Genomic DNA, 15,819 nt, shown 5'->3' on the forward strand with positions numbered 1-15,819 from the left:
CATACTTTGCAATCCAAGACTTAATTAAATCCACCAAAACATTATTTTTGAAAAACATAAATCCCTGTGTCTCTGAGCCGCAGCGACACGGAGTGATTCAGAGCGGGTCCTTCTGCTGTTGGTTCTGGACTGGTGGTGTTGTGTTGGTGGATAAAGCAGACTGCTCCGTGTTTGGTGTTGCTGTGCCGCTGTGCCGCTGACACGTCTGTTCCCTGATCTCTGCGTCACCGACCGATTTGATATTAAAGTGACAGAAAAAAAAAACGTTATAGTAAAGCCGCGGCCGGAAAATCAGGAAGCAACGTTACTACGCTATAACCGATCATCTTCCGTCACTGCATCGATACCGAATCGTCCACGTCCGCATCGCAATGCATTGTAGAAACGATTATTTTCAACACCCTACGCCTTATACCAGGGGTGTCAAACTCAAATACACAGTGGGCCAAAATAAAAAAAATCGGTGCTAGTCGAGGGCCGGACTGGTTCAATGTTTATTGCAGAACTTATTGAAATGAACTTATTGCACATATTAAACCTGGAACTAACAAAGCTTAAATGATTGCCTATAAAAACAACATTAAACATTACATAATCAGCTGCATTCATTTCTTATGGCTCTATCTGCAGCTTTTCCAGAGTCATTTCTTATGATTACATTTCTCCACAGGCCAACAACAGCTTGAGAAAAACTATTTCCCTCAAAGAGAAAACCAAACATGCCCTGTTGTCCTGAGAGAGAAAGTGCAGAAGGAAGCATCCATTGAACTCAGTGTGCTGCTCTGTGATGCTAGCTCAGATACTTGGCATCTCATCTTGGGTGCAAGGTCATCAATGTTTGGGAGACCCTCAGGATGGAGTGAAGGTGTGCGTGCAATATACCGGCGGGCCAGATCTAATAGTAATTAGAAATTATCCTGCGGGCCGAAATTAAATCCACCAAGGGCCGGATTTGGCCCCCGGGCCTTGAGTTTGACACATGTGCCCTATACGATCATTTCCTGATAGCGATCGCGCCATAGCCCCACCTCTGCTGCTCACTCCCGCGCCACCCGCGTCATTGCTGATGTGTTTCGCCCAAGCCCTCAGGAAGTGCGCACAAACTTTTCTCATTGACTAACATTGAGAATGAGACGTCTGTAAATCAGCGGATACTTTTTTTTAAACTAAATAAACGACCCAGTATGAACTATGTTATAGCCCTTATTATAATCATTCGGTCCTTAACGTTGTAAAATGCACTAAAAGCCAAATCTAGATTTATTTTCTCTCTCCATTCATTCTACTGAGCCGAGAGTGGGAGCTCCGGGGGCGGGGCTTAAGGGGCGCATGCTCTGAGCGCACATACGGGTTCTTCTGCTCTGGCAGCCAGGCATGATGGGTAATCTGTGACGTTTCGCTCTCTCAAAAGTTGGGCCATTTTGTCCTCATGCGCCAATGAGCAGCTCTCATAGGGAAGAACGAGACCCCGCCTCCCACGCTGTATCCAGTTCTTATTATTCATCCATGGTTTCGCCAACAACAACAACGGCGTATCACAGGGTTGCGTTTGTGCTCCAGACGCTACTGACCATGCTATAGATGTTAGTGCAAAATCTACTGCTCCTCGACCACAACCATCAGCAACAAGTGGACATGGAGAACTACATGTTGCTAAATCCACCACGGAGAATAACCAGAAGGGCAACCATGCTCGGGGGGTCTTATTCGCTGCTTTTGGTGTATTTTGTGGCGGAAGTACAGCGCCACTTACAGGCCCGAAATATGTACTACAGCGTCTCCAGTGGGTCGAGCGGTCTCGTGTGGACGGACACGTTTCTTGAGCCGATTCCGTGTGGACGAAATGCTTTTTTGATATCGACTTCGGTTCGTTTTCGTCTCCGTGTGGCCGGGGCCTAAATGTACAGTGTGAAGCAAAGTCTAGTTATAAGTTCTAACAACTCAAAACCCATTTTGTTTGTCATTTTAGACTGGACCCCCTAAAACAGCATCTGCCGTTTACAAATGAGGCCAGAAAAAACGTCCGACGCTCGACCCGCTCCAGGAATGCAAAAGGTGAATCCCACTCTTCTCTTCCTGAAGCCGCTCTGCAAGTCCTTGAAGGATCCAGCGAGGAACAAAAGAAGGAGGACAGCGAGAAACCAGGAGGTGACATCAACACGGACTCTGTGGTTCTTTCAGAGTTTAAAGAAGATGGAGTGAAGGCAGAGGAGGCTGCTCTCAGTCCGGCCTCCTCAGAAACAGAAACCAAGCCGAGCGAAGATCTTCCTACGATCACCACGGATGTTTTCCAGGTTCTCACGGCAGCCGTCCGTAACCAACAACTCAGCCGGGCCTGCCGCTCCCAGAGCGAGGAGAAGAAGGTGAGGCCGCCATTTAACTGAAGTCAGGGTTCGAAAAGTAATGGCAATTCAAAATGCAATTCTAGACCCTGGAAAAGTTATGGAAAACAATATTTTGGGAAATGTAACTAAAGTTGCAACAAATATAATTTATATTTTATCTAATCGCCGAAATAGCAATACTATAATGATAATAAATACTGTATCGTATAGTAATGAAACGTAAAATGGCATTTAACTGTCGAGGTATTTTGCTGGTTAGAGATGTTTACAATCATGCCCTTTAGTCTACAGTTGCTTCAGCCTGTAGCTACTATTTGTTTTATTTTTCTGTTCCATGTTAAAGGTCCCCTATTATACTGTTTTTCATCAATATAGTATAGGTCTCAGATATATACAGAACATGTTTCTGATTGGCCGAAACCCCCAAACAGATCATTGCAGCATTACCCATAATCCCCTCTGTTTCAGCCCTGTTTCAAAAGAGCTGATTCTCTGTCTGACTTTAGATGAAAATAAGGAGCCCCTCCCCACGCCCCTCTGAGAGAGATTTGGTTCAAAAGAACACAATGGTGCTCTAGGAGGAGATTCAGGTGATAAGGTGGGGGGGTTTACCTTGGTTGCTGATTGGCTAATGATTACACAAGACAAAACATCGTTATGACATCATAAAGTGGCCAAAATCTGATCAGCTCATTTTCAGACAGGTTTTTATAGAAATGGATCAAAAAGAGAGAGAATCTTTGTTCCTGAAACTTTCAGAGTCTCTTTCCACAGAGGGGACACATGTTGATGTAGAAGAGACATGAAGAAGAGGGGACACATGTTGATGTAGAAGAGACATGAAGAAGAGGGGACACATGTTGATGTAGAAGAGACATGGAGAAGAGGGGACACATGTTGATGTAGAAGAGACATGAAGAAGAGGGGACACATGTTGATGTAGAAGAGACATGGAGAAGAGGGGACACATGTTGATGTAGAAGAGACATGAAGAAGAGGGGACACATGTTGATGTAGAAGAGACATGAAGAAGAGGGGACACATGTTGATGAAGAAGAGACATGAAGAAGAGGGGACACATGTTGATGTAGAAGAGACATGAAGAAGAGGGGACACATGTTGATGTAGAAGAGACATGAAGAAGAGGGGACACATGTTGATGTAGAAGAGACATGAAGAAGAGGGGACACATGTTGATGTAGAAGAGACATGAAGAAGAGGGGACACATGTTGATGTAGAAGAGACATGAAGAAGAGGGGACACATGTTGATGTAGAAGAGACATGAAGAAGAGGGGACACATGTTGATGTAGAAGAGACATGAAGAAGAGGGGACACATGTTGATGTAGAAGAGACATGAAGAAGAGGGGACACATGTTGATGTAGAAGAGACATGAAGAAGAGGGGACACATGTTGATGTAGAAGAGACATGAAGAAGAGGGGACACATGTTGATGAAGAAGAGACATGAAGAAGAGGGGACACATGTTGATGTAGAAGAGACATGAAGAAGAGGGGACACATGTTGAGTGAAGAAGAGACATGAAGAAGAGGGGACACATGTTGATGTAGAGAGGACATGAAGAAGAGGGGACACATGTTGATGTAGAGGGGGACACATGTTGATGAAGAAGAGACATGAAGAAGAGGGGACACAATGTTGATGTAGAAGAGACATGAAGAAGAGTGGACACATGTTGATGTAGAGGAGACATGAAGAAGAGGGGGACACATGTTGATGTAGAAGAGACATGAAGAAGAGGGGACACATGTTGATGTAGAAGAGACATGAAGAGAGGGGACACATGTTGATGTAAGAAGAGACATGAAGAAGAGGGGACACATGTTGATGTAGAGGAGACATGAAGAAGAGGGGACACATGTTGATGAAGAAGAGACATGAAGAAGAGGGGACACATGTTGATGTAGAAGAGACATGAAGAAGAGGGGACACATGTTATGAAGAAGAGACATGAAGAAGAGGGGACACATGTTGATGTAGAAGAGACATGAAGAAGAGGGGACACATGTTGATGTAGAAGAGACATGAAGAAGAGGGGACACATGTTGATGAAGAAGAGACATGAAGAAGAGGGGACACATGTTGATGTAGAAGAGACATGAAGAAGAGGGGACACATGTTGATGTAGAGGAGACATGAAGAAGAGGGGACACATGTTGATGTAGAAGAGACATGAAGAAGAGGGGACACATGTTGATGTAGAAGAGACATGAAGAAGAGGGGACACATGTTGATGAAGAAGAGACATGAAGAAGAGGGGACACATGTTGATGTAGAAGAGACATGAAGAAGAGGGGACACATGTTGATGAAGAAGAGACATGAAGAAGAGGGGACACATGTTGATGAAGAAGAGACATGAAGAAGAGGGGACACATGTTGATGTAGAAGAGACATGAAGAAGAGGGGACACATGTTGATGAAGAAGAGACATGAAGAAGAGGGGACACATGTTGATGTAGAAGAGGACATTGATGAGAAGAGACATGAAGAAGAGGGGACAACATGTTGATGAAGAAGAGACATGAAGAAGAGGGGACACATGTTGATGTAGAAGAGACATGAAGAAGAGGGGACACATGTTGATGTAGAAGAGACATGAAGAAGAGTGGACACATGTTGATGAAGAAGAGACATGAAGAAGAGGGGACACATGTTGATGTAGAAGAGACATGGAGAAGAGGGACACATGTTGATGTAGAAGAGACATGAAGAAGAGGGGACACATGTTGATGTAGAAGAGACATGAAGAAGAGTGGACACATGTTGATGTAGAGGAGACATGAAGAAGAGGGGACACATGTTGATGTAGAAGAGACATGAAGAAGAGTGGACACATGTTGATGTAGAAGAGACATGAAGAAGAGGGGACACATGTTGATGTAGAAGAGACATGAAGAAGAGGGGACACATGTTGATGTAGAAGAGACATGAAGAAGAGGGGACACATGTTGATGTAGAAGAGACATGAAGAAGAGGGGACACATGTTGATGTAGAAGAGACATGAAGAAGAGGGGACACATGTTGATGTAGAAGAGACATGAAGAAGAGGGGACACATGTTGATGTAGAAGAGACATGAACAAGTGGATTTTGCACAATAGGAGACCTTTAACATAAACTATTTTCAGTGGTAGGACTGAGAAAGAGTAATTTTTTGGTCATGGAAAATTAGTTAACGGTCATGGAAAATCATTTGTGGAAAAAGTGTATGAACTCTGTGAACTGTAGTTTAATCTTATTGTATTTCTATTTATTTAATGGGGACAGTGCGCAGTCATAAACATTTCTGTAAATGTGCCAGAGCTAACCAAGAGGCGACATTTCATCTGTAAACCCCGGACAGATGTTGTAAATTACCTTAAAGCCACATTTCATTTAAAAATAACGGGTAATAATAAAGTCAACTTTAATGTCCATTTTTCTGTGTGTTTGTACAGACAGAGAGATCAATATAACGTTTCTAACAATTCCTAATACAATAATACAAATATGTATATCCTATATATATATATATATATATTAGGGATCGACCGATATGGCTTTTTCAAGGCCGATACCGATTATTAGTAATCAAGGAGACCGATAACCGATATTTGGAACCGATATACATTTGCAGTCAAATCAAAAAATCTTGGTGTCAAAATGTAGAATAACATAAACTCCAACACAACTTCTTTGAAATGCATTGAAGTAGGGCTGTGCGATTATGGCAAAAATCATAATCACGATTATTTTGACGATTATTCATTGACCATTTATTGAACTTTAAACAAATAATATTTTACCAATAAACAAGATCAACAAATATGTTGGAGCACACTTCCAAAATCATACTAAACATATATTATTAATATGATAAATAAAAATAAATTAGACCAAAATAAATTAAATCAAATATGTTGCAGTGCACTGTCACAACCTACTGAACACTCCTTAACATATAGCCAACATTTTGGTAAAACATATTCCACATATTCCACTCAGTTAAACGTTGAAGGCTGGCCCACCGTCATGGTCCAGAAGTAACAGGAAATAAATGTTGAACGACAATTTAAGACCAAATAAAAATATTTAGGCCACCATGGCAAATGCTGGTAGGGCTGCTCATGTCATCTCTTAAAGATTTTTACGTAAGATTATGTTACAGGACATTAACGATAAAACAGAATATTGTTGTTCTATTTTTAGACACATCTCGCGATCGACTGGTTGGGCACCCCTGGGCTAGACCATAGGTCTGTTGTGGTCGCAAAGTAGTCAGCTGAAGCCACATCTCTCTCAACTTCCCCACGGCATTTGTCATATAGTGCAGGCAGCGCAGACCTGCTGAAATAATACCGAGACGGCATCGCGTAACGCTTGTCCAACGTGTTGACAAGTTGCTTAAAGCCCTGGTTGCTAACAGTGCTAACTGGGCACATATCTTTAGCGATGTGAAATGTAATGGCAAAGTACTTCCAAATAGTGGAAATAGTTGTACCCTTCTTTTTAACGAGTTGCTGCTCTTGTTCTGACATCTTCGCTCGCGCTGAACACTCACAACACATTTCACTCCCACGTGGCCGAGTGGGCTTTTAGGGAGAGGCGAAAGCGCACCCAGCAAAATAATCGTATTTAGTCAATTATGCTGTTTTCATAATCGTCGCAAGCCATAATCGTAATCGCGATTAAAATACGATTAATTGCACAGCCCTACATTGAAGCATATATTATGTTTAATGAACTTTTAAATATCTAACAACTGGTTTCCTTTTCTTTAGTGCAGCCATCTGCAATGAGTTAGAGAGAGAGACAAGAAGTGGGGCTGCAGGCTGACATGCTTAACTAACAATAATGCTTAATGTATTATATCAAAACAATGCCTGTCTATCCAGCATAACATCCCAATAAGCTGCTAGCAACTGCAAAACACTAGTGCTAGCTAATGTTTCGTGTGTGTTGGAGGAGGGGCTCTGTAAGGAAGTCTGAAGGAAGGGACAGATTTTTTCCGCTTGTGTACTTTCAAATTCTAGTGCACTCGAGCTGGTTTCTCCATTCTTACCTACCCTACCTTTTAATGTTTAAATAAATGTGTATTTTCTCAGAGCCACAGCAAAAGCAGAGGAACTTCTGGACATGAATCGGATGGCAAAGCACCACGGAGAGAGGTAAACAAAACGTTGTTGTATTTTATTCCCTCAAACACCTCGGACCTTTTTTGCTTTACCTAACCTTTCATATAGACAGGAGATGAGATATGAAACAATCCTATGCAATAAAAGAATGGCTCCAACATGTATTAAATTGCATACATTTCTCTTGAAGTACACTATTTGATCCCTTGTGTCACTTTCTGATCCTCCCTTTGTCTTCGCCGCCTCAGGATTATTTAACCAGTGACATTCCTGCGTCAGACTGCGATGGTTTTGATGAGGATAATTTGGACATAGATGAGTTTGTGACGGTGGATGAAGTCCGCGACGATGACACTCCATCTTCCAGTCACCGAACTCACGGCTCCTCCTCCTCCAGGACGTCTTCGAGAGCCAGGAGAGAGAGGCACAGCTCCGCCGACAGACACTCTTCATCGCGGTATTCAAAAGACGGCAAAAGATCTGCCATTTCCTCCTCTTCGTCATCCAGGTCGACGAGAGGCCCAAGCTCTTATCGCTCCGAGTCACCGAAAAAGTCAAAACAATCCTCATCAGAGCCCACTAAATCTCCCACTAAATCCTCTGCCAGTTCCAGTAAGACCTCCCCTTCTTCCCCTGGTCAGAAAACGCAACGGAGCAAAACTAAATCTCCATCCAAAGCATCAGAAACCGCGTCATCTGGCTCCCGTTCATCTGCAGCAACTGTCGAGGCTTCAAAGGAGACTCATTCAGAGAGAGAGGTGGCGAAAGACAATCGGAGCGCAGTGGCAACGTCCGACCACAAGGTGTCAGCAGAGGACGTTCCTGCAAAAACTGTTGAGTCAGAGACAGAAATGGAAACATCATCAGAGATGCGTCCACCTCTGCGGGAACAAGGGTTAGAGTCAAGCGCAGAGGTGGAGGAGGATAAGAAAAGCAAGGAGGGTGGGGAACAAGATGGTAGATCCGAAGCCAAACCGACTGACCCCGAGGGAGAGAAGGAGCAGAGCTTTCAGGTTCTGGACACATTTGGAGATGAAGGCAAAGCCCGCGCACAGGGAATGGAAGTGACCGAAGACCAAACGGCTACAGGTGAACAAGAAAGCTCCACCGTAGAGAAACTGTGCGAGGACGACAAATCTGACAAATCTATTAAAGATCAAGAAGCTAATAATGTAAATACAGGAAGTGAAGAAGCTTCTGTGCAAATGGGAGAAGAGATGAAGAGTAAAGAAGTCCACACCCTTCCTGACAAAGATCTTGAAAGCGGAGATGCTGGATTGGAAACCTTTGAGATTTTAGACTCTATAGGCGATCAGACGGCGACAGAAGATCTGGAAACCCCCGGTGATCTGATGCCTAAAGAAGAAATGGAGTCCGTGGAGGAGGAGGAAGCGACGTATCGGGTGATTGATTCTGTTGAAGATCAGCCGACGGACAACACGGGGAGAAGAAACGGGAGAGGGGAGGCGAGGAAAGACGATAAAGCATCGACGAAGAGTGTTCCCTCAACCAAAGACGCCATCGCGGAGGACGTTGTGTATGAGATAATCGATTCGGTTGAACATAAACCAGTTCAAGATGTCGCCGCCGGCTCAGAACAATCTGGTAGAAGACGGAGTGCAAGAGGAAAGAAGGAGACAGAAGTGTCTGAGGAGACTACGTACGAGGTCATAGACTCCGTGGAGGATGCCGGCGATGAACCGACAGCAACTCGATCTACCAGAGGAACGAGAGGAAGATCGGCTAAGAGAGACACGCCAGCAAGGAAGAGGAACCCTAGCACACCACCGAAGAAGAGTAACGTGGCTGTAGGAGAGGATGCTACCTTAGCAGAAGAGAAGGAAGAGGTTGCTAAGGACGAACCGCCCGCTACAAAACCAAAAGGAAAACGAGGAAGACCAAAGAAAATGACTAAAGCGATGAAGAAAGCCGAGAAAGAGGCAGCTGCTGAAGAAACAACGACGACGTACCAGATCCTCGATTCTGTGGAGGACGAGACGATAGACGAGACGTGTGAAAACAACGAGAAACAAACAGAGGAAAGACCATCCAAAGACGAGGAGGAGGAGGAGCCTATGTATCAGATCGTGGATTCTCTGGAAGAAACGGCTGAAAAAGTGGAGGAGAATCCAACGACTGAATCCCAGAGTGATGCCGCTACATTTGAAAAGACTAATGAAGAAGACCCCCCGGAGAAAGACATAACGGGTCTGGACGAGGTGAGCGATGAGGAGGAGGATTACCCCGACGACCACGCCGAGGAGGAAGAGCTGAGGAGGCGACATGTGGCCGCCAAAGAGAGGCAGATCTCAAAGGAGAAGGAGGAGAGGAGGAGCAAGGAGAAGGAGGAGAGGAGGAGCAAGGAGAGAGAGGAGAGGAGGAGCAAGGAGAGAGAGGAGAGGAGGAGCGAGGAGAGGAGGAGCAAGGAGAGGGAGGAAAGGAGGAGCAAGGAGAGGAGGAGAGAGGAGAGGGAGGAGAGAGAGAGGAGGAGCCATAGCAACAGCAGCAGAGGAGGAGGAGGAAGAGCGAGGAGGACGAAGGAGGAGGAAGAGCTGGTGACTCTGGATGAGGTGGGAGCAGATGAGGTGGGCGAGGGAGAGCTGCAGGCACTCGTCACTCTGGATGAGTTCGTAGAGGAGGTGGAGCCAAACACACCAGAGACCCCGCCCACTGCGCCAGGAGGACCAATCAGAAGACTTCTTAAAGCCAGAGGTAAAAAAAAAATCAACATTTATGATTTTTTTTTTTCTCCCAGGGAAGCGAACATTTAGAGAAACATAAACTACAGCTGTACGAACTAGGGATGGGAATTTTAAAGCAAATGTATATTCGAATATTCGACCCCCAAATTAAACGGTTAACCGAAATGTACATATCCTATAATTTTTTTTTTAAAAAGTGGGAAAAATTGACCAAAAAAAAGTTTTAATTTAAAAAAATAAATACATGTTCAAATAAGTTTAGAAACCAAGTCGAATTTGTCAAATGTATTGAACTGGTGATCACAGTTTGAACAGTTGAGCTATAGGCCTACAGCTTTCATGCTTAAAACATAACTTTGTTTTTAAATGAAAGAGGGATCATACACGAACAACATAACGGGTTAGGGTAAGGTAACCCGTGACAACAGAGATCAACAACCTGTAACGGGGCCTATGCACAGAATGCAGCTATTCAATACTCATTCTTGTTTAAGAATATGAGCAATATGAGACCCTCTCAGCTGGAATTTGGGCATAAGATGAGGTTTGAGTCTGCGTGATCTGCGTGTAGGGAGGGGCAGCAGCCATATCATTAGCTAGAACTGATGGATTTGGACATAAACGCGAGTGAAGTATAACCGGACGCAAGAGAGATCAGCACCTGCAGCTCTGCCCGCTGTGAGGGACCAGTGAGCGGAGCAAAACACACCTTTAGACCTCACCTAATACATTTAGCTATGGCACTGTCGTATACATTGAATTATTCCATTTGATCATATGTAATCAACTTAGGCACCCCTCCCAAAAACATTACAATAAAAATATTCAAAAGTCATATTCGAATACCTGAATAATTTAGAATATTCGAATAATCGTTCCCATCCCTAGTACGAACACAGACGCTACAGATTGTCGTGTCTCGGTTTTCAGACGTCGGTGACTTTAGACGAAGCTGTCGACAACGATGATGAGGAGAAGCAGGAGGAAGATGCGTCCATTCCTGCCAAACGCAAACATGATGACGACCCAGGTGTGTATTTAGCACAAACGGCCCAACACATAAATTAAATTCAACATAGGAAGACGATAGAAGGTTTCATTATCTAATGTGCGTAAATGTTTTATGTCCAATTTTAGAGGAAAGTGCAAACTTCGTGACGGTAGACGAGGTGGGGGAGGAGGAAGAGGAGGAGAAGGAGGCGATTAAAACCAAGACAAGAACACCAGCCAAGAAGAGAGCCAGACAAACCCCCGGTAATACACACACACACACACACACACACACACACACACACACACACACAGACATATGTTTTACCATGTATGTGAACCTATTTGATTTCATTTTATTCCTGTGTGCTTGGCTCTGTTGAGATCTCCATATTAGGTTGAATACTTAAAACGAAAGTTAGTTATAATCAATTATATTCTTGTATAACCCAAAATGAAAATGCTTCATATTTTATGATTTTCTATATTTACAGTATAAACAAAACACAAGTGGTTTGTTGAGTGTGTGAGGCCTATTATGGTTTATGGGTGTCACTGATAAGAGAGAGGAGACAGTTTCTTCTCTCTTCCCTCACAGCAGTACACAGGGAGGGGGGCTCCTGACTTTTTGGAGAAATACTAAGGCCCCAAAAAGTTGTTTATGCCGTAGCCGAGAATAATATTTTCCAGTCCTGCACACTAGAGGTCATGCCCTTTTTACACAAACATGGGAAGGTGAGTCTTATGCCATAGCCATAGAATATGTCTGGTCATGTCCAGTCCTGTACATCAGAGGCCATGCCCAGTTTCCACAAATATGTGTATGGAGGAGGTGTCTTTGGGTTTTTCTGTCCTGTTTCGAGCATAAAAACACTAGCTGAGAGGGAGCAAACTCGAGAGAGGGGGGTTTTCCCCCTGGTAGCTCTCTCCTGGGGCCTCATTTATATAGCGATATACGCTCAAAAAATGGCGTACGCCAGTTTCTACGCGATTTATAAAATACTAACTTGACGGGAAAACGTGCGGTCCTCCACGCAAACTCTAACCCATGCGTACGCACTAAGCACAAAAACGGGAGAGACGAGAAACTGCGACACCGTTGGCAGAAGGAAGAATGGAGAGAAATGTGTGGAAATAATACCATAAATAAGGGTTAGCCTTGGTAGGCTGCAGTGGAGAGGCTGTGCACAGCTGATCGACAGCTGGGACACAAACCACCAAATACAAACAAATAATTCAGATCCAGTCGTCATGACTCCACTCCGGAGGGATTCCCTGATCATTTCTTACAGTCTCTCATCAAGGGGGGGTCTCCTGTCCCCGGTACAAACACACTGCCTGAGGAAGGCTATGTGTATTCTTTTTGTCATTAACCTTTTTCGGACCACTTATTTATTTATTTTGGTGACGATCCGACCTCCATGCTGCTCCCCTGTTCAAACTGCATCCACCAAACAATATGATTTATCTCGACCTCCCCAAAATAACCAGAATCTGACACGGTGTGAGATGTCTTTTTTAGCTGTTCTGTCATCATTTCCTGCGATCTTCTTCATGCAGTCAGTCAGAATGAATGAATGAATGGGCGTTTCTTTTACTATTTATAGGCAAATATGGGCGTTACGTGAAGCCCGCAAAAGCTGCACCGCATTTCGAGTCGGTTGTGATTTATAAAGGGAAACCGGCGTAGGAAGTGCTGTACGCACTTTCCTCGCCGGTACGCAATGTTTGGTGAATCGGGAAGTGGCGGAAAATGTATGGACCTATTTTTCGGATTTCTACTACGTAAGCAACCTTCCCACGTGAATCCTACGCACGGCGTTATACATGAGGCCCCTGGTACGCTCTCGCCTCGGTAAGGTTCTCTCAAACTTGGTAAATATCACTCAAATGTATTTGTTGAATGCTGGCTGAGTGAATTGTTGGATGAAGATCCCACAAAACTCCCGCAATAATTTAGAATTTGTCTTGGTAAGTTTTGTACCAAGAGATATTTTATAGAGCAAAAGAGGGAATTTAAATCTTAGTAACAAGCAATATCTCAATTGCAAAGGATTTAATATTAGAACTGTTAGAATCTTTAGTACTTTATGTATAAGATGGCAAAACAAAACTGTCTATTGTTCGCATATGGATCATTAGACCTTGAATGGAGAAAACCTCAAAATCAAAGAGGAAATGGCAAAAGAACCTTTATATTATTTCTCTCATTGTTTTTTATTTTACATTTTATTCTTCTCTTCAGTTATTTTAAATTGTTATATGCCTGCACCCTACAGCAATATTCATTAAAATTAGATTTTTTTGAACACATCTCTCCCCTTTTTTTGCTGATTTTCACACAGCATGGAGGTGTAGTGCTGTCAGGTCGTTAAACTGATAAGAGTAAAATATGGCCCTGTGCTTTCTGCCGTTAGATGCCATCTGAGTAAGAGGAAGAAACAATCACCCTGCTGTCTATAGAGATTCCAGAGCAATATGGAACACAAGCACCCCTTGAAGAAATTCTTGGGGAAGTTCTTTCAACTGAAACAACTCGTTATGAATCAGAGAACAAATGTATACTATATTGTTGAGTTTAAAACCTCAGGAATCTACCAAGAGGATATTAACCTGTCCAGCGGGACTGCTTCAGTCACAGTATTTCCAGGGAAGCTGACTCCTGGACCCAGCAAACCTGTGCAGCATGAATCAGCGGCTGAGTCACCTGTACCCCTGCCAGCGGAGGCTGAAGTTCCTTCCAGTTCTGTGGGACAGACTGCGTTTCTACACACTAAACCACTCAGATTGCAGTGGATTTCCCAACAAGGACGACGACTACCTGATAACGGCATGGCCGATTCAGGTATCTGGCCTTTCGTTTGGAGGTGTCGTCCAGGAAAGAACAGCAACCCCGCCATGGTCCTGGTCAAGGATTTACAACAGGTTGCAACATGGATAGTGGAGTCTACGTTGAAACAAGTGAACGGCCCACCGTCCTTGCAGATATCAGGCAGAGTGGGAGTACTCACACACATCTACCATCATCATGACGGCCCATGGGCTCTTTTTACTCTGGTGCCTGACCTCTGTGACAACATTCCAGTGAGCTACTATATTTTCGGTGAACACTAGTTTGGATTCAGTGGAGAAAATCCTTATTCCACATACTGAAGAACTTTTCATGTTATTGATGCTTGAAGTTTTTCGTATGTATGCATTTTTACAATTGTATCTGTTTTTGATAACTTTGCGTTTTAAAAAGAGGGTGTTGAGATCTCCATATTAGGTTGAATAATTAAAACGAAAGTTAGTTATAATCAAATATAATCAATTATATTCTTGTATAACCCAAAATGAAAATGCTTCATATTTTATGATTTTCTATATTTACAGTATAAACAAAACACAAGTGGTTTGTTAAGTTGAGTGTGTGAGGCCTATTATGGTTTATGGGTGTCACTGATAAGAGAGAGGAGACAGTTTCTTCTCTCTTCCCTCACAGCAGTACACAGGGAGGGGGGCTCCTGACTTTTTGGAGAAATACTAAGGCCCCAAAAAGTTGTTTATGCCGTAGTCGAGAATAATATTTTCCAGTCCTGCACACTAGAGGTCATGCCCTTTTTACACAAACATGGGAAGGTGAGTCTTATGCCATAGCCATAGAATATGTCTGGTCATGTCCAGTCCTGTACATCAGAGGCCATGCCCAGTTTCCACAAATATGTGTATGGAGGAGGTGTCTTTGGGTTTTTCTGTCCTGTTTCGAGCATAAAAACACTAGCTGAGAGGGAGCAAACTCGAGAGAGGGGGGTTTTCCCCCTGGTAGCTCTCTCCTGGTACGCTCTCGCCTCGGTAAGGTTCTCTCCAACTTGGTAAATATCACTCAAATGTATTTGTTGAACGCTGTTAGATTCCACTGACCATTTACGAGGAACTGCCTCTGAATGCTGTCGGACTCTAGGTGTGAATGTATAGCACCTTCGATCCGTGAGGGGATTCCTTTGGATTATGTCGGAAGACTTTAATGTCTTAATTAAATCGGGTTTATTGAATGCTGAGTAATTTGTTGAATGAAACTTTGAATTTGCTTTTTATTATCACCGGTCATTTATGAGGAGATGCCTCTAAATTCTGTCGGACGATTTTAAAAGTCACAACTGAATTGGGCAGTTGAAGTTACTATTTAGTGTAATAAATGTAAAACTGTGAATTGAGGTTTCATATTAGAACATGACCACCGCATGATATGTTTTGTAGGATTGTCATGTTGTAACGAGAGAAGGTAGAAACCCTGTATAAGTGTAGACCAATTTTACTTCAAATAAACTGATCCCACCATTTGGATTGGGACAACTTAAAAGACATCTGCGCTCTCCTCTCCTGCTTCAAAGGTAAGATTGCACACTGCCACACTCACACTTAGGTAGGGCCACACCTCATTACTCTTTAGAGGGTCGTCTGAATTGAAACGGCAGTTCATTGAACCTGGTTCTTCAGGAGTTAATAGAGGTGAGATCTTGCTGACGTTGGTGGATCTGAGCCAAGTAGTAAACTTACATAGACTCAATAACTTCTGTTAGGTCAATTAGTAGGTCTGAGTAATTCGCCGGAATAAATTATCAGGCCTCCCGACTCCCAAGACCTCTTACTAAGTTACTCTA

General features: G+C 43.4%; 1 protein-coding gene across 1 annotated transcript; it reads left to right on the plus strand.

The window, feature by feature from the left end:
* Positions 1-1,969: 1,969 nt before the first annotated feature.
* LOC117553697 (calponin homology domain-containing protein DDB_G0272472-like) lies at positions 1,970-15,522 on the plus strand (the record flags this gene model as incomplete). Its single annotated transcript, XM_034227743.1, is given in 6 exon segments — positions 1,970-2,363; positions 7,455-7,517; positions 7,733-10,196; positions 11,117-11,216; positions 11,324-11,440; positions 13,812-15,522. Coding segments are annotated over 4 exon segments (2,959 nt in total), but the record flags the coding sequence as incomplete, so codon positions are not given.
* Positions 15,523-15,819: the final 297 nt, after the last annotated feature.

This window comes from Gymnodraco acuticeps, unplaced genomic scaffold (genome assembly GCF_902827175.1).
Source record: "Gymnodraco acuticeps unplaced genomic scaffold, fGymAcu1.1, whole genome shotgun sequence".
Lineage (NCBI taxonomy): Eukaryota > Metazoa > Chordata > Actinopteri > Perciformes > Bathydraconidae > Gymnodraco > Gymnodraco acuticeps.